Raw genomic sequence first — 20,113 nt, 5'->3', positions numbered from 1 at the left:
GGATTAATATGAAGTCATCGCTTTGCCCAATTATTCAAACGGCCCCCGGCCCATTGGACAAAAGGCAAAAGGGGTTCCCCTTTGTCCTCGCTGTTTGTTTTGGTCATCTTCTTCCCTAATCCAAGAAAGGGTCAGCAACGGACTTTGGATACGTGAAAAATCATCTTTCACACTCTCTCTCTTCTCATGAGGGAGAGGAAAACTTATATGTTTACCAGGGGTTTTTATTTCTTTTCTTTAATTCTTTAGTCCCCCCCCCTCCGAAGGCTCGTAAACTCAAATGTCTCGTAATTTTATGCGTTTAGCATATTTCCTATTATCCCTTGTTTGAACTAAGTTCATAAACTATCAAGAGCAAAAGGGGATTCTGGATGGGGGGTCCCACCGAATATCCCTCTTCCCACCAATCTTTAAATATATAAAAATGCTAAATATTTGTTTGTTATATTGTAAGAATAACAAAATTTATTCAATTAAATTTGAATTGTTTTTATGCTCTCTCAGGCTCCAGCAGTTTTGTTATAAACGTTTTCCCTTCCCTACCATATTTTCTACTTATTTTAAGGGATTTTGTAAGATTGCCTATTTGTTTTTTGTTTTCCTTTTCCGATACAATACACATGTTCACCCTTTCCTCCCATCGTTTGTACTTATTTGAAAGTCGTTTTTAAGATTGCCTACTTGTTTTTATGTTTGCTTTTATAATAATAAAAAAACCATGGTTTTCTACGTCTGTCCTCTCCTCTCGTAGGAGTATTTTACGTATTTTAAAGCCGTTTTAAGGTTGCCTGCTCCATTGTTTTATAATTGTATGCTTCACAATAAAAACATTTTAGAATAGCCCCTCGAGTTCTCCTCATGTTTTAAAGAGTTTTTAAAGACAGCCGGCTTTTATTTTTGCCATGTAAACATTCAAAAGAAATACAGACGTAGATATAGTAAATGTTTGTCCTGCACTCTCTTTGTTTTTATATATTTTAAAGCCTTTCTTAGGGTTGCCTACTTGTTTTTCTATTTTACTTTTACAATAATGCAAATACCCGTAGATTGGCCTTTCCTCCCATAGTTTTTACTGGTTTTAGAATCTTTTTGAAGGCTGCCTACTTGTTATTATGTTTACTTTTACAATGATGCAAATACCCGTAATATTACACATGTTTATCCTTTCCTCCCATAGTTTTTAATTATTTAAAAATTAATTTAATCAGCGAGTGTAAGCGGACCATTCAAAGAAATCCTTAGAGATTTTAGAGAGAATTGTCAAAAACAAATCATTGAGAGAAATATTTTGGAACTAATGAATAGTTTTGACGCAAGACTAACAAAATCCAGGGGTACTAGGCGGACCATTGATGTAGAATAAACATCGACCAAATTAATTGCTGTAGTGATAAGGTGCTCTGAGTTAATCCGTTTTTGTGTAATATCGAACTGATTTGTTTAAACTGCAATAAGGACGATTGCAAGTAAGTGTGTTTAGATAGTATAAGTGCTCAATTTATCTTTTAAAACAACCGAGTGGACCTATTAAGAAAAAATACACTCGTAAGTGTAACCCAGTATATTTATCTGTAAAAAAACCAACAGAGGGAAAGGACTTGATATATTTTTTTTAAATTTACGTAAAAGAGATAACCCGGCCTGGTTTAGTTTTTACAGGTGATATTCAAGTACTTAAAGAAAAAGGGGGGCCAAAGAACAGGTAGACAAAATAAAAAACCAGGGGGAGACATGCAAATGATTAATGCCCAATCTGACCAGTGTCCAGTCCTCGCATGACCCGATGACCCGTCAACGGATTTCAGTAACGTCCGAGGTGGTGGATTTTCCGAATTAAACCACCGAAAAGAAACTGGTTCCTTTAAACTGCTTCGGTCCCGGATGAGGGGGAGGGTCAAAAGTGGTTAAGGATGGTCAGTTGGACTCGTTACGAAGGGATGGGACCAGTTCTTCAACGGATCTTCTTCCGCACTCCCACCGCGGGGCCCCGTTAAAAAAATACTTTTGCACAAAAAAATCAACCCTTCTACAGAGTCCCTTCCGGGGGATTGTAATCGACAAAAGAGGTGGATCCTAATTAAACACAATCATGTCCGATGTTCTGATCCGTTCTGCCTAATCTATTATTTTGTGCTCAAATTTTGTAAGGAAACAGCGAGGCCAAACATATCGAACTTTATGAATTGAGTCATGCAAGCCTGGCCTTCATACCAATCAAAACTCAGTTAAAAACAAGAAAGTCAAAAGATACCATACGTAATTATTATTTTTTCTTCTTAAAATACAACAACATAGAAGGTGAAAGAATGAGAGAGGAGGGTGAGAGAGAGGAGAGGGAGAGGAGAGAGAGAGAGGAGAAAGAGAAAAAGAGAGAGAGAGAGAGAGGAGAAAGAGAAAGAGAAAAAGAGAGAGAGAGAGAGAGAGAGGAGAAAGAGAAAAAGAGAGAGAGAGAGAGAGAGAGAGAGAGAGAGGAGAAAGAGAAAGAGANGAAAGCAGAGAGAGGAGAGAGAGAGAGGAGAAAGAGAAAGAGAAAAAAAAAGAGAGAGAGAGAGAGAGAGAGAGAGAGAGAGAGAGAGAGAGAACAAAAAAGTCAATGACAATACTTTATGATACTTATGTTAGATCTTTACGAAGTCATGCCTACAGCATTACAAAAACATTAATTGTGAGCTTTGGTCGACCAAAAGACGAAATCTCTCCATTTAATATTAGCTAGCTTTTTTCTTTGCAACTTTTATGTAGTTATTTTATCATGTTGATAATCACGATTCTTCAAGTGTCAAAGTGTCTAGTGGTGGTGATGTATCGTTTCCGAGGTTGATTGGTCAAAAACTAGAATGCTGCTATGTACAAGATTTTATTAAAAGCGATGACATAAAGGGAAATGCTCCAACGGTATTTTTTCCACAGTAGGTCCGGTTAAATGAGAATCAGGAAAAAGGAAAACCGGCTTGGACAGTACTACAAAAAAAAAAGGAACGGCAGAAGATGGGGAAGTGAGAAAGGGCGGCAGCTTCCAAGTAGCAGGGCGCCACTATCTCATAAGGTCATAAGATCAAAATTACAATAGAACGAGAAAAGGGGAGGTCCCATTATTTCAGTATGCGGGCCCTTTTATTTCAGAGAAAAGCCCCGGCCAGAAAGGATTGGAGTGCAAAGGGTTATGGGAACTGGACAGTGTCCACTCGGGCCCAAAGGATGCAGATGACCCGGAGGTCACCGCATCGAGCGACCCCCTTTTTTTCCCCGCTTCCACCCCATTCTCTTTCTCCTAATCGGAATGGATAACGGATATAAAAATAAGGGGATGCTACGGTCATTTTCCGATGGAACCGGTCCGGCCCGTCGATGGTCAAGCCGCTGAAATGTCCAGGTGGAACCTGTTTCTATCTTGCGATGGGCTTTTTTACCAAACGGTTTTTCTCCTTTATTTTCTTTCTTTAGAGAGGTAAAGGACGAGATCGGACAGGAAAAGGAAAATAATTCCAACCGTCAGGTACGTCTGGGCGGGGGTAAAATCCCGATGATATCGGACTTCCTTTCTCTCGAATATCCAACAATCCTTGGCCTATTAAATTCTATTCACATTATTCAGCTGCCTTATTCCGTCGACAACTCTAAAATATTCAATCCATCTTAAAATTTCTTAAGAAGAATTCAACCGCATATTCGAAAAGGCGACAAAAATTATACACTTGTTTTAAATTTTAGCTAAAATACGCAACATAAAAAGCCAAATTTTTCAAACCCATCTCAGCAAATTTAAAAAAAATTATTTATCCCCACTCCTTGAAATCTGAACCATTCTACTGAACCATTTCGGTCCATACACTTCCTTCATCTTGTGTCATTTCTATTTAAACGGGTACCTTTTACACTCCAAAACAACGAGGACGTGCGGACCAGAAATCGGCCTACGAATTCCGACTTTACTTCAAATAGTTAAATGATAGTTAAAACCGTCTGTTGCATCACTTCCTCATTGTTTGAAAATAGAAAATTCGATACCCAAGGACGGTAGAATGTACAAGAATAGAGCCGATAAATGTTTATGCAACGCGTTCGCATATTTGTTAAAAACCGAAATTGTGTTAAATCCATAAACAAAGACAACGGAATTGAATTGAAATGAAGTTCACAACACGAAGAACAAAGAGCATAACATTAATTTCAAAAGAATAAAAATTAGTTAAAACATACTCGCCTTTCCTATTCTAAATTGTGATTTTTATGTACCGTATATATATTTTTTTTATTCAATTTTTTATTTATTTTTAATAGTTTTATTAATAATTGTTATACATTGATAACAATTATCTTTTGATGTGCTTTAGACAATCCCTTTAATGGAATATAAGCGACTATAGGTAAACTAGTTGCAATAAAACATTAGGCTTTAATTAAAAGAAAAATAATTGATTCCGGTCGTACTAGGCATATTGCAGATATGCCGGGATCTATTTTTTAAGGGTTGAAAAAGCAAACCATTCTGCCTTTTTTTTGCAAGGTATTAGCGGATAATTTATTGGGGATTATCTAATATAAAAAAACGGAGTGAGTACGGTAGGGAAAAACGTTTTTTCTATCCCATGTCAGCGCTTTTACAATGGGGAAGTAATGCCTTGGTTGGCTATCTGCATTCTGTCCTTTTTAGGCCCACGCTCGCCAATTTATCAGGCCGGGGCAAATCCTATGTTCTTTTCCGAATATCCGGTCCAAAAAGAGACTCGAAAAAAATCTATAAAAACTTTCAGAGAGAGAAAAACCAACAACAACGAGATTAATCGCCTGTCAGTCCGGGAAATGACGTCATTACGAAAGAAATCCCAGGAGGAAAGCGAAAGAGGCACAACCGATTGCATAAGAGACGGCGGGACGATCTGTGTAAACGTCCAAGGAGGAAAACAAGGTCTAAAATCTCTCTCTGTACAGTTTTACCATTCTAAAATATTTTAAAAACAACTAGATTCATAATAACGAGAAGCATGATAAAAATGGATCTGACCGTGCAGTCCCATGCTCTTCATAAGGATCTCATTTGGCAAAACACGATTCTTCATAAATAAACGGATATCACCATAGCCAATAATGGATAAGATCCAATCAGTTCAAAAAGAAATGATTAATTTAAGTCTGGAAAGTCATTGGATAAGGCCCGTGCAAGCATTATGTGGTGTAACGCGATCTAAAAGCAATGGTTAAGACTGGATTCATGGATAAAAACCCGTACAGACGTGATGAAATGCGATTCGAGGTCGTTAATGGATAAAAACCGTGCATTTCCATGCAAGTAGCGCATATCTTTCTTTGGTGGAGAAACGGAAAAAATAAATATATATGACCAAGGCCAAGTGCAATTCTATACACCTCGCTCATATCTCATGTTGCGATATGCGAATCTTAAAAAATAAATGGATATGACCCGGGCCGAATAATGGACGAGACCCGTGCAGCTCCACGTACAGATTTCAAGGGGCAAAACGATCATTCAAAAATAAATGGATATTACCAAGTTAATGGATGAGACCGTGCAGTTCCATGCATCTCGTACAGACATCATGTGGCGAAACGCGGTACTTCAAGAAAGAATAGGTAAGGCCCAAGCAGGTTTATGCTCTTAAGTGCATATCTTAGGTGGCGAACCATTATGCTTCCAAAAGGAACAGTTACACGGTTGACATAGTAGGAACAAAAACCGCGTGTTTCGTCAGGGATTTTCAGCAAGCCGACGCCATTTTATGACAGGCAAAAAACAGTATGCGGATTTTTTGGTCTTTCCCGGCCGATTGTCAATATCGGTGCGTTTACGCTGATCCGGCACGTGTTTCCAGCGCTGTAAGGCTATCCGTTGCGTTTCGCCGGTTTTTCCATGGAAAATCCATTTCTGTTTCACAATCACCAATGGCCCGTTTTTGGACGGAACGGTTCAAATTGTACGTATCGGCTAGCTTATGATGACGTGTCCTTTTTAAATTACGCTACGTACTATTTTTATATAATTACTAATTTTTTGTTTTGCAATAGCGAACCGTTTTGAAACGATGATATAAAAATATCTTACTATACATGCTAAAGAATGAGGATTGTAGTTAAAACTTTAGGGCTTAAGCCAATTGTGGCCGGCCTCAAAGCGATTATCCCACAGCCCGATTAACCATCTGCTCGGCTAATCCGGCTAATAACGTCGGTAATGTGGGAAAAATGTCCTTTTAAACATTAGGCCGGCATGGGCAGGGATATTTTATTTTTCTTATTATATTTAGGTTAAGATTAAACCACTTATGTTGTTTAATCAATTAAGGAAACTTTTATAAGACGAAACCCGACAAAATAGGTCAATATGTCAATGGGCAGTTCAAGGTGTAGGACGTCACGTCTAAAACGAATCTCACATCCATGATTGATCTAACTAAAACAATGTGGGCTGAAAGTACTTAAAAAAAGTGTGACAATCCACCTCAAGATTGTTTACGTAGCGTTTGAAAAAATATTACACCTTTCCAATGGAATGTTCAAGATAAACAATAAAACGTCGTACCAACCAGACGATTAATCCGGAATAACTTTGACTTTGGGGCTTTGCCAGTGGGAACAATTGAATGCCGCCGAGATTCCCCGGATGTTGTCAGGTGGAATGCGATTACCAAGAAGATGGGCAAAATTTAATAAAGCGATCGAATTCGATTCGGATTTTGCCAAATGTCAACACGCCTAAGACGGTCGAATGAAAGAGACCAAAGTCGATTCGTGCGATACTACATTCAATATTCAAAGATTCTTGTCTTATGAACGATATTCTATAGTTTATTATCATTTTTGGCCTAAAAGTGATGACAGGCGGATCCAGGGTAGACAGTCCTTCGATTGAACTACTAAAAACTCTAAACAATTGAGCTCTTGGCTATTATCCTTGTGAAGAAAATCCAAGCCAACGCCTAGGTTGAAGAAACAAGCGGATCCAAAATGAACCTGACTATGCAATTTTGCTTCCATCTGTTTTCTATGTTGTTTCTGTATTGCAATTAATTCCGTTTGTTTCAGAAGATGATTTCATAAATATTTAACGGTTGATATAGACGGTTTTAGTTTTCCTGTTTTTATTGTGAATGTAATGTCAAGGCCAGTCATTTTATTTATTCTCTCTTGTTATACTCTCTCTCTCTCTCTCTCTCTCTCTCTCTCTCTCTCTCTCTCTCTTTCTTTCTTTCTTTCTTTCTCTCTTTTCCAGGTCATTTATGTAATAATGGTTAAAATTTTGATAACGAGAACTCTTTTATCTGAAAGGTAGGAAGATAACCTATAGAAATTCGTGTGCAGAAGGGAAATAGGTTGTTGTGAGCCTTATCGCCTCAGAGAAATTAGATAAAAATCAGATGAAAATCGTTTCTCTCGTTAGAAAAAGTCGTACAAAACGGTGTGAAATGTGCACTCGACCCGTGTCTAACAACGGGCCCATAAGGGCCATTAGCGTCCCCTTTCGCGTCCTAGGACTTGGGGGAAATAAGGAAAAAAAAACACATTTTACACGAAAAGGGGGGAAAAATTCGTAATTTATACGGGGAATTAAACGGGTGACAGGCCCGGTGGCGACCTACGGGGAGTTAAGAATCCAAAAGGGTGTTCGAAAAAATCCCTTTTCCACCCCAAAAAGGGTTAGGAAGGGTTGGCGGCCAGGTGGAGGCACTTGCAGAAACAGATGTTACCAGGTTTGTGGAAAACACCTTCCATTGTTGGAAGAATGTTGGCAATATGCCGCAATAACAGGCGAGCATCATCATCTGTCCCTAACCCCATCCCCCTATGACCTGGGTTAAGCCTTTTCCTCTTGAGCCCCTTCTGTAAGACAATTCTCATTTTTTCTTCTCACCCCCTTTAGACCGGCTGGCTTTTAACCTAGTTTTTCCCTGAATGGGATGAAAAGTTCCGAGTCGTTACCGAAAGTTATCTTTCCGATCCAGGTCCCCCGGTGGCGCGACCGGGCGAAAAACGGGAGGACTCAATTACGATGATTCATATGAGTGACGTAAACCTATAAATATTTAATTTATTTCAATTTGAATGAAATCCGGAAGTAAAACTTATCCTTCCTGAAGGAAAAATAAAAATATTTTTGCCGATACACTCGTAAAACAATCTACCAAAATTATATGGCAAATGGTTGACGAAAGCGTTAAGCTCAGAATAATCATGAATTAATTTAGGTCTTTTTCTGGGTCCAGAGCGTCTAGTTACTTGTGGAAGAATTCAATTAAACTTGCAAAGATCGGGAAGGTCTTTAATTTAATTGACCCTTTATATTGTCCAATTTTAATTAATTAATAGTGTGATAAACATATCATTAATGATTAATTCAAGCGTCCTCCTTTGATATTTGAACTGAATTTCTGCGATTTAAAGCGCAGGATGTTGACTAAATGCTAATTAGAACCACCTAAATTTTCTAATCCTCTCTTCCGGGGACATGGGTCCGGCACGTCCCGCTTCTAATGGAAAAACAAAACGAACTAAATTGAAGTTGTCAATAGCGACCGTTGTATTTTTTTTTTTTTAAATCGTCAAAAAAAGGTCAAGCTTACCCGAAAAGCCGGATTTGACCCGAAAAAAGGTCTTATTAATATTTAATTTCCAGTCGATTTGTGCAGACCCGAAAAACTGGGTCGTAAATTATTCTTTTCACGTCAACAGCACGCGTGTAATTTCTGGCTTTGTCAAATTAGAAAAAAAGGCAAACGGTGTCAAAAGCTGTGTCGAGCGGAGGTCACAACAATGAAACGAACCCGGGTAATGTGACGAGGGGGGGGGGTTCGGCCAAGCTGCATTAATTAAGGAAAAGGGGATTAAGGGATGGAAAGGGTTCCAGATTTCTGGAAACCCCTTTCGACAATAACAACATCTGCTCAAAGGGTTGCGAGCTATTGCCTCAAAAGCGGGATTGCACAATTGGCCGGCGCATCTGCCTTTTGCATCTGGGCGGACTTTCATCTGCTTGCATACCTGTGTTTGAGGCGGTGTAGGAGGCGAGGAGAGCTGCTGCGTGAGGCTGGTGACTCAGGATGCCGTGGAGAAGTGCTTTGTGGTCCTGCGGCTCCCTTTTCACGTAGCCTACACCTCCGACCGTTGGGGCCACAGCTGTGTCAACTGGAAACAAACCAAGAAAAAAAAAATTAGAAAAAATCTGCTAACAGGAAAATTCACAAGACACCATTTTCTGTTTTATTCTATCAATGCCGAAACAACTCTATGCTCTGGACTCGCTGACATTTTGTAGAACATGAAAGCTATCAAACGAACATATGTGAATCCTATTAAAATACGAAAGGGGAACGCGTCTAGTCAAGGACAGACAGCGAGACGTGGCGGACCCAATCGGACTAAAGTGTGGTCAACGGTTCACGGTCCCCGCAGACCAATCTCGTACTAAACTCTCATCCTTCAGAATCGGCAAACTCGAGGTCGAAAGGTTTCTTATTTGCGAAATTAAACCCGTTTTCACAGAAAGAGAAAGCGCAACTAGTTAAATAATAGAATAAAAAAAAGTCTGACAATGAACTTAAAAGAAAGTACTTTTTCTTCTTTAAAAAGAATTAGAAAAAAACGATCATTAAATCTTTTTACAATAATTCGTTCTTAAAAGACAAAAATGGACAATTTGTTGTTGAATTTTTCAATATTTGAACCGAACTCGAGAAGATGTATTGAGCATCCTAAGCAATATCAAGTCCTGAAGGTAACTAAACGCATAAAATAACAGTGAAGTTTGACATATCCGACTTTCAAAATAGATCAAATAATTTCAATTATTCCAGGGCAAGACCTATACTTGATTTTCAGAAAAGGTGAAAGTTAATCCGGTTCAACTAGGGTGAAAAAAGCACAACCGATTCTTGATTAAAATAGGCAAAATCCCATCAAATCCATGTTTGTACCACCTACGACTTAATAAAGACATTTGCCTATGGAAAATTTGCCATTTTATTCGGTGAGATGAAAAAGTTCTTTAGACAGACAACACGACGTAATTTGGACCAGTATGATCAATAGGACCAATATACAAGATTCCATACTTTAAAATACTAAATCCCGTTATCATTAATGAAAACTTCAAAAGATTTCATTTAAGAAAAACTTGGACAAATTATACAATTAAACATTGTGCCCAATAATTAGAACGATTCTCACGCATTTTTTTTCCTAGGCCAATTGTTTATAAAAATAACCTTATTCAACTTGTTACCTTAATTGGAGTCGTTTTAATTATTGCCTGATATAACGGAAAAAATTTGGCCCGTCTATTCTTGCTGTTTTGGCCTGACAAACTAATTTGGCTGACTCCAAGCTGCAAGTTAACCCGCTCATGAAGAAAATGTATATACTTAAAATGTGTGGTGTTTAGTGGTCGTTAGCCAACAACGTAGGTTTTAGAAAAACATTTTCTTTATCGTGCCAACGTTTCGATCTTGATTGAGATCATCTTCAGGGCTGAAAGTGTTTCTTTTCTGAGTAGATACGTCACACCAGACCGCTTCTCACGATCTCCAAATAATCACTTATATAGTAGGGTGCCTTCCGATCATTTTGGTTTTCCTATTTTTGCAGTTTTGGCCCATTATTTTCAGCTTAAACGAATCTGACAGCCAAGAACGACCAATCTACAGATCCATCACCTCTCAGACCTCAAGAGTAAATCACACAATATTCCAGATTCACAATTTCACAATTCAAGACGAAACTTCAGTTGCTTCGTCATTATTAAACATGAAATATTGTGTAGTAATAATGCTGTTTTTTGGGCTGCAATATATAGTTAACAAGGCAGAACAACCCTCGGACCGAGTTCGGGCCAAATTTTCGGATCGATTGTCCCCCGTTAATACTTCATTTAGGCCCCGACCCCATAACCCCGAAAGGAAAAGAAGAAATTGGCCCAATAAATAACCCCCAAAGGGGGTGAGAAATCCTGAACATCCCGAGAAAACTTTCCCTGAAGAAAAAACAACTATTAGGCCATATTTGTCTTATTTTTTCTTCCAATGTCTAGGGGTTGTATAAGCGAACAATAGAACACTCGGTTGCGTAAATGCGGCCAAAAGTGGTCGGCGAATCAGAGCGTGCTGCGGTTCCGACCCTTGGAAGGAGAAAGTCATCCCCAAAGTGTAAATCACCCCTCACTGGGGTGCCCGAGGGCCTTTCACTCGGCCCCATAAATTCTGAAAAGGGGACTTGCTGAAAACCAGGCCCCAAATGTAAACAAACCTTTTTTTTCACTTCCCTTTTTAATTGTCTCCGACCCAATTTCACTTAATGGGCGGAACGGGGGCTCCTTCGGAGAAACTTGTCTTTTCAATATTTGAGATTTCTGTTTTCTAGAATTTTTTCCTGGCCATCCCACCCGTAAAAAAAGTCCAGCAAAACACGCATACAATTCCATGTTAACAAGATCTGATAACTGTAAAATTGTTAGACTCTTTCACTCAATAAATCTCTCTCTCTATCTTCCTTTCTTCATCACTCTCTCTCTCTCTCTATCTATCTTCCTTTCTTCATACTCTCTCTCTCTCTCTCTCTCGCGCTCTCTCTCTCTCGCTCTCTCTCTCTCTCTCTCTCTCTCTCTCTCTCTCTCTCTCTCTCTTTCGCCCCTTCCTTCCCACTATCAATTTAACATTCTATCTATCTACCTATCTTCTTCCTACTTACCCTCCCTCTCTCTTTGAAGGCCCTCTCAGTCAATAAGAATCTGATCCCTCTCTCTGTCTATCTGTACATCTATCTAGGTATCTATTTATTAATAATTCGATTATTCAAGTTACAAAGATTTTTTCCAAAACTGAAAAACTCAGGGCAATCACGACTACGACTTTAGTGACTTTAAGGGACTTTAATATCACACAAAATTTCAAAATTTGTTCAGATTTTGCTTGAATGCTTATCAGATATTAGGGCGTTCTTATAAACAGCCCCTATCTATAAAAAAACGCGTTTCGCCCAACTGCTACGTATATTTTTTTGAGGGTGAAGCAGTTAATATTGAAAGGGCGATGAAATTTATAGGTCACATATGGCCCACATGCTCCAGAAGTCGAAACGTCGATGGAGGGGAATTATGTATTTTTCCCAATTACGACGGTGTTTAGAAGAGATTAATGCGGAAAAAATGACCCGGCCGAAGTCACCCTTATTTTTCACCCCAGGGGCACAGTTTTTTTTTTCCAAGAGAAGATTTTCGGCAAAACCTAGCTGCGGGCCTTGATGGTCGTTTTGAAACAGAAATTGCCCAATCTGTTGTGTTATAATTAAAGGCAAAGGCATTAGGGTAACGTCCCGTGACAAAAGACTTCCCAGGTCGTCAAAGCGTTGTACTGAAGCTGGTGGAAAACTTAAAATCTCATTAATTTTCCTTCTTGCAACATAACTCCTTCTAATAAATAAATAAAAGGGGCGTCGGTGGCCCAACGGTTTGGGCGTTGACACGGCGCTCATGGCTGTAAGGTAAAAGTACCGGGTTCGAGGCCAGCGGCCCTGCATTCGAACCCGACATATGTACTTACCTCTCGTTTGAAAAAAAATAAATAAATAACATTATTGAATCATCATTTTAACAAAATTTTGACAAAGTTCAGATCGATTTAGGGATCGACGTATGTCGCAGAGAAATTGCCATTAACAAAGAATCTTAGATGCATCAGATTGTCATGTAAATAAACCCCGAGAAAGGCAAACGTGGTAAAATCATTTATTCATAGCAAAATTTTGGGTAAACAGGAAAGGTTTATTTCAAATTTGCACGGTTTTTGAACTAGAAAGTTTTTATTCATTATTTTTGATTTGCAAGTTGAAAAATCAGGAAAAAGATACGAAGTAAACTTTTTTCTTTTGTACCTATTTTTCTTCTATCTAGTTCTAGCTAGATTTTCGAAATAATGGACTAAATAATTCGAAAAAGTGGTTGATGTTAAATTTTTGTTTAAAAATTGATAAAAGAAATCTTTTCTTGATGGAAGGACAGAGGTGTCTCATTATCTCAGTCCATTAAGGATGTGTCACAAATTTCCAGGGCAATTACACCTGTAGGATTTCCAAAACAAAAAAAAAGTGAAAGAAGGCAATTAATAAAATCTACTTTCTATTTATTAAGGATCGACAAGGAAAACAAAACGTCCGAAAAAAGTGAAACTAGGGCAAAAGCATTAAAGAAAATAAATGGGTAAATTAGGGCGCGATTTCTTAACCTTGGTGGAGGGGGTTCGAGATTATCATCTTCCTCCCGTGTTTTTCCGATTCCTTAAGGAAGGACCGTGAAAGTAGGTCCTGCGGGAGGAAATGCCCGGAGGAAGAGAGAAAGTCTGTTGAGGGGGCAGTGACGAAATCCGAACGTGTATATTATCGTTTCCTTGGCCTAGTCAGTTGTCCCCAATTCTAAACATATGGCTCTTGTCCGCTCACGCCTTCTCTTCTTTTTCCTTTTTCTTAAGAGTATTATTAATCGAAACTATTATGCCTATTTTATTTACCCGAGTGGGAAAGTCAGGGGTCGAGGACGAATCCACCGGGTTTTCCTCCGTATAAGTCAACATCATTCTTGGTAGTGAATATGATAAATATGATCGTTATTTTCTTTCACACCAGCAAAAAAATAAACAAAAGTTGAACAGTTTAAGCCAGAACATGGTATTAACTTGGAAATATTTAGTCCTCCGGGCCGGACGTATCACAGATTAATTTAACATCTGTATACTATTTTATATTCACCCTTTTAAAAAAAATTTTCTTCTTAAATTTAGAAGCGGACCTTTTATATATTTGTTTGTGCATCTAGATTTAAAATATTTGTTTGTCTCATTTTATATATTAAAATCTCTTTTGGAGGAGATCTGGAAGCGTTTCCTTAAAAAGAACTCGGAAGAATAATTTATACTATTTGAAATCATCTGATGTGCTTCAATATACAAAACCATTTCTGTCATCTTAAGACTTTAGTAGTAATAAATACATAGAAGCAGAACAAAGGATTTGTTAAAAAATTTCTTCCAGATTTAAAAACATTTCCTTAATCTATTGTTGTTTAAAAAGCTGGAAGCATCCTATAAAAAGGAAGGGTTGATTTATGTAGAAAAAAGAAGCATTTGTGAAAAGTTTTGTCTTAACGCTTTAAACGCATTCCCTTTATCTTTTGTTATATGAATAAGTATGAAGCATTGTCTAAAAGAAGTATTGAATTTTTTAGATCAAAGAAGCATTTGTTAAAAAGTTTCTTTTGCCAGATTTAATAACATTCCCTTTACCTGTTATATGAGTAAGTTGGAAACATTGTTTAAAAGAAGCTTGCTTGTTTAGATCAAAGAAGCATTTGTTAAAAAGTTTCTTTATCCAGATTTAGAAGCATTCCCTTTATTTGTTGATTAATCATGATGATTATGAGAATTGTTCCACATATTTCCCTTCTAAAATTGTTCCTTATTTGGAAGCATTTGCTCACTGAATTAAACCAGAGGGCTTTTTCCTCTAACTTAGAAGCATGTGTTAAAAAGTGAATATGTTTCTGCTATGCTGTTTAAAAGAAGCATTACTTTTTTAGACCAAAGAAGCATTTGTTAAAAAGTTTCTTCTTCCAAATTTAGAAGTTACCTTTATCTGTTGTTATATGAATAATTTGGAAGCATCATTTATGAGTAGGATGATTTTGGAAGTGGAAAGAAGCATGTTAAAAAGTTTCTTCATCCAGATTTAGAAGCATTCCCTTTATCTGTTGATTTCTCATGATGATGATGATGAGAATTATTCCACATATTTCCCGTCTAGAATTGTTCCTTATTTGGAAGCATTTGCTCTGCTGAATTAAACCAGAGGGTTTTTTCCTCTAACTTAGAAGCATGTGTTAAAACGTAAATATGGATCTGCTTTGCTGTTATAGTAAATCAGCAAAAAAAGAAAAAAATGTTAAAAAGAGCCCTTTTGTTTGTTAAACTGTTCTCAAATGCCAGATTTAAATGCATTTATTTATTCTTTTGTTATGCTGTATTTGTTTTGTAGGAAGCAGTAAAAATTGCATTTGCTACTACATCTAGAAGCACTGTTTGTGAAGAAGCTTCTTCTATAAAAATGTACTGTATGCCCCTCCTCGAAATTGGAAGTAATTGTTATGATTCTGATTTGTCAGACCTATTTCTTTTATCTGCTAGAAAGTACAGATTGATGTGTGTTAGTTGATAGCTTTTTTAGAAGCTTTTTCGTTATCTGGTAAACTAATTTGTCAGGCTTTGATTAAAGATGCACGACAGTAGTATTTTGATAATTTACACCTTTCAGAATTGTTCTGTTCAGGATCTCACAGAAGAGAAATTGATGGGATTTTCGATTTTATAAGTGTTTTCAAGACCGGCCCGCGATGATGAGATGCATGCTGATCTCCTACTTTCTTCTTCTAATGGCCGAAAGTTTTCGGTTTCTCCTCGAAATGCATTTCCTGTACTTTCTCTCAAAAACTCTTGCCTTCTTCTCCACATCGGCATACTGACCCAGATAGTTTACGTCACGGCGGGGGGAAGCTTTCGCACCTGACGCGGCCGGAAAAAAAAAGAAGAAAAAACAGAAGAAGGAGAAGAAACGGCCGTCTGACAACACCCGTCGTTTTGAATTAACAGAGCCCATGTGGATCCTCTCATCCCTCATGACCCACATTCGAATAACTTTCGACCGAAAGGGGAAAACGTTTGAAATATCGACCGTGAAAAGAAAGCGTTTTGTTTCCGTCCCAGATTTCAAAGTCGCCTCGCTGGAATATAAATGCGGTGAAACTAGTCGGCATCCTCCGCCTCCGACCCTTCTGTTTGCCGCGGAAGCTGCGAAACCGCCCCGAGTACTGCGGGTTGCACAATCCCCAGGGCGGACAATAAGCCAGGAGACAACCATTACCGTGACTGATGGTTCTTCTCATACAGGGTGTCGCAACCCGCAGCTCGTTTCAACACAACGCTTATCTCACATCCCGAAATTATTCCGTTCTTGTTATCCTTTCCAGAACAAGGAATGCAGTAGAGAAAAACCATCGTAAAACAGTCGTAAAACCATGCCGACTATTCGCCCACAGGGCGAACTGAACTTTCTCCAAAGAACTTCTTGCCAAAAATATTTTCAGCCAATTTTCGCGACCTTGGTAACCGAATCCTCTCAAAATATTGACAAACAACTAAGTCCTTATATACTCTTGGAGTAATACGCTCCCACTGAAAATTAAGATGACCCGATGAAACATTAAACAATTTCAATCAACCTGCTTTCAATTTTGCACCACCTCGCGACCTTCAAACTCAACAGAACATTGACATTATTTTCTCATCTTATCTGTAAAAACAGTAATACACGAGGAACGTCAGGGCACTTTCGATTTGTTTTAAATTATAAATACATATACATTAAAGTAAGTACATAAGTTAGGAGAGGATGGGTATTACTTCTGAGTAGTGACCACTCGGAGTGGCTGACAAGGTCGTCGAAACAATTTTTGATCGTTTAGAATGTTTTGATCTATGATTTGTGTTATTTTATATCATTTTGAAAATATTAAAGAAACTAATTTTCAATGAAAATTCCAATGGCAATGGTGAATTGGGCGAATATCTGGACGCTCTAAAAAGATCTGCATCTGTCTATTCAAAATTTAAATATAGATAAATGCATATAAATATATACAATTTACATGATTTCATGTGCGTCACGTTAAAATTGATTTGAAGACTTCATTGTTTAATGTTATCAAGGCTGAAATTGCCTGCCCTTCAAAGTTATATTGTTATTGTGTTATATTATGACTATTTATAGTTTAAACAGTACATTTTGTCTTCTAGACGTGGAAACCGGTCCGGGTGCAGCTGGTGCATGTGCCGAGGGGTTGAGAACTGGCCGCGTGGGGTGACCCGGGGGTGGCTACGGGGTCGCCGTGGGGCGGCAGGGGGGTGTTTTTCACTTTCCCACTCTCACTTCTATTGAGCGGGATTTGGCCTGACGTCACCCTCGCGTCCGGGTGCGATTAGCGCGCGCGCGCCACCCCCGAACCGCCCCTCGGTCGCCCCATCCCCGAAGGGCAACCTGTGGCGACTTGAGTTTTAGGGTCAATCCTGTTAGAATTTCGGAATTTAATCATGTCGTTTTTTTGTTTTAATTACATCTCACCATTAATTTTCCGAGAGAAATTAGGGGATGGCTGGGGATGTAAAATTCTTATTATCTATTTTTTTACAGCCGAGGAATAAATACATACCTGTGACATCTCATTCATATATAACGCAAAAATTTGGGCAGGGTATTAAAAAAAAAAAAATAGCGGCTTTTATAAAAATAATTACACTAGTGTTGGAGAGGAATAAATATAATTTATTTATTCTTCTTTAACCGTTTATATAATGCAGAACACATGGAAAATATGGGTGTTTTATTTCAAGAAATGACCTAAATTATAAAGAAAAACTGGCGATTCGCACATCGAACCCAAAAAGAGGAACGCACGATTATTATCCTGATCTTTGCAATTTTTTTCCTGGCACGGTTGATATAAAAATCTTTGTGTTTTAGCTTAAAAAAATCCTTTCTTTCTCAGGGTATCTGTGATCGGATTGCAAAATGGATCCCCCCAGGGCTTTCGTTATTTCTCCATATTTCCAAGTGGGCAGTAGTCTTTTCTCGATTCTTGATGATTGAGAAAGCAGTTTAAAGTATTAAGCCGGCATTTTTCCTCCCACCGTATGGACAAAAGTGATCGCCCGAGGACCGATGTGTTTGGACAAGCCGAGTCACGGTCATCAGCTTTGATTATCGTGCCAGGACGTGAAACATTTCAAAGATTGTTTTCCCACGATTTAGAGACATATTGTAAAAACAGATAGGCGAAGAAAAAAGGAGGCCCGAAGCGGGAGAGAAGCACAGAAGTCATGTATCGATCCCGCTTCACTTCCGGGTTTCGTCGTGCCGTGTTGCGACCCGGAAGCTGTCTAACGTCACCATCCCGCGCCGAGAGGGGGTTCGATTTCAATGTCAAGATCTCGAATAATCGCCTACTTTGAATAAAAACAATACGTCTATTTTTCTGAAACAGGTCGACAATGATCGTTAATACAATTAAAAGCATTCCAGTTTACGTCAATGATCATGACGAAAAATAGGGAAAATTGTTTTCCTCCTTCCTTTACAATAAAAAATAACGTGAAAAGCTGGGAAAACAGTTTTACGAATGGTAGGTAAAACCACCCATGGTTAAGCGTTCTCAACAAAATCATAAAAAACACGATTATTCCTAATTTTAAGCTCATGCTGATGATATGATTAATCATCTGTCCTGCTTTGAACCAACCAGTTATTTTCGTAAGGAAGTAAAGTTCGGCCAGCAACACTCAAATAAGCATCAGAACACGGCCCTGATCAACAGAAATTGCGTCCTTTGAACCATTCTTAAAGCTTTAAGCGCCCTTTAAATTCCCTCAAATGATTTACATTTGACTTATTCTCAGCAGATCATGATTTGCTATGGGTCTGAGTATACAAGACGATTTAATTCGATCCAGAAAGCTTCAAAAACCAGTATTAACTGTTGTATTAGATCACATCCCTGATCTACATCAATTATTTTACCCTTTGAAACATTCTTAACTGATTTATAGTTCGCTTATACTGCGTAGGTCATGATTTTCTATGTGTATTGGGAATACAGAACCACTTCGATCTAAACAGAAAGCTAGTCTGATCCCCTACCTACATCAGTTTTATCGTAAGAAACATTCTTAAAACTTTAAGTGCTTTTAAATTCCCTCAAATGATTTACAAATGGGTTTTCTAAGCAGATCATGATTTTCTATGATTATTGGGAAAACAGGACGAATTCAATCTACACACAAAGCTTAAAAAAGCTGTACTCACCTTTGATCAGACTAAATCCCTATCGACATCAATTATGTTATCCTTAGAAACATTCTTAGAGCTTTAATTGCCTTTAAATTCCCTCAAATGATTTACAGTTGGCTTATTCTGAGCAGATCTTGATTTCCTATGAGTATTGCGAATGCAAAACTATTTCAATCTACACAGAAAGCTTAAAAAAGAAGTACTCTCCTTTCATCAGAAAACATCACTATCTACATCAATTATGTTATCCTTAGAAACATTCCTAAAGCTTTAAATCCCCTCAAATGATTTACATTGGCTCTTTTAAGCAGGTCATGATTTTCTATGGTTATTGGGAATAAAGGACCATTTCAATCTATTCACAAAGCTTAAAAATGAAGCTTTATTTTCTGTTTTGGTATTTGCACGGTTCATTTTGATCAAGGGGATAAAGATCTTAATACCATGATTTATTGTTTCCTAAAAAAGATATAGATATTTTTAACCTTGTCTAATCATTCAGAAAGCTTCACAAATCTGAAAATGAATAGCGACTTTTGGAGTCGAAAATCATGATGAAATTTTGATTAATCATTAATCTCGATCGGTACTAATTAGTTGGTTATTTTTTCTGAAATTTTTAAACGTGTTTTTTTCCACTTTTCCACTTTAAATTCAAACGGTTACGGCGAGTTGCGGCCTTAATTCGAAATCGGGAGTTGGATAACACAGCCATGAGATATCGGAATACACGAAACGTGCTCTAAATAATTAGCCGTATTTTCCCCCTGCTGGTTATCGCGTCCTTGGCCGTACAAGTCCCAAAAAAAGGTAAAAAAAGGTGCCAAATAACAATCTGGCTTGCTTTCAACAAAGGATAATCGCCGGGTCCTTGAGGAATGCGTTGCCGCGTAGCATTTTCGTAGGGAGGGGAAAAGCCGGAAAACTGTTTTCTAAAGATTAAGATATGTGATATTATTAGTTATTTAAAGAACAAGAAGAAAATCCAATTGTTATTAAGTTTGTTTTCAAAAATCGCCCCAGACTCCCTGGAATCCCAAAGAGAACAAGTCCGTTGAGCAATCCCTTTTTTTTTAATTGTAAAGCGACGTACGAAGGACACATCCGTGAATTTGAAACAGGAAAAACTAAGTTGAACACGCGGAAAAGCCCGAAGACTGATTAACCGTAGGCGGACCCCAAGTCGAACTGCTGACAACCGTCAGATATCACGATTAACATGGCA

At 38.1% G+C, this 20,113-nt stretch overlaps 1 protein-coding gene and 1 long non-coding RNA gene across 7 annotated transcripts in view; one reads left to right on the top strand and one right to left on the bottom strand.

Annotated features, from left to right (window-relative positions):
- LOC106667812 (ecdysone-induced protein 74EF) overlaps positions 1-20,113 on the bottom strand; it is a 305,166-nt gene that overhangs the window by 10,027 nt on the left and 275,026 nt on the right. For all 6 annotated transcript variants that reach the window (XM_014396001.2, XM_014396005.2, XM_014396003.2 and 3 more), the window contains one exon: positions 8,995-9,138. In XM_014396001.2, the coding sequence (XP_014251487.1) occupies positions 8,995-9,138 (144 nt within the window). The remainder of the gene's footprint in view (positions 1-8,994; positions 9,139-20,113) is intronic.
- LOC112127191 overlaps positions 1-20,113 on the top strand; it is a 120,897-nt gene that overhangs the window by 22,079 nt on the left and 78,705 nt on the right. The window lies entirely within an intron of this gene.

Source organism: Cimex lectularius, unplaced genomic scaffold (genome assembly GCF_000648675.2).
Source record: "Cimex lectularius strain Harlan isolate CLEC.00 unplaced genomic scaffold, Clec_2.1 scaffold95, whole genome shotgun sequence".
In the NCBI taxonomy this organism is placed as follows: Eukaryota; Metazoa; Arthropoda; class Insecta; order Hemiptera; family Cimicidae; genus Cimex; species Cimex lectularius.
Note: the sequence above shows the minus strand (reverse complement) of the source record. Positions and strands in the feature narration are given on the sequence as shown.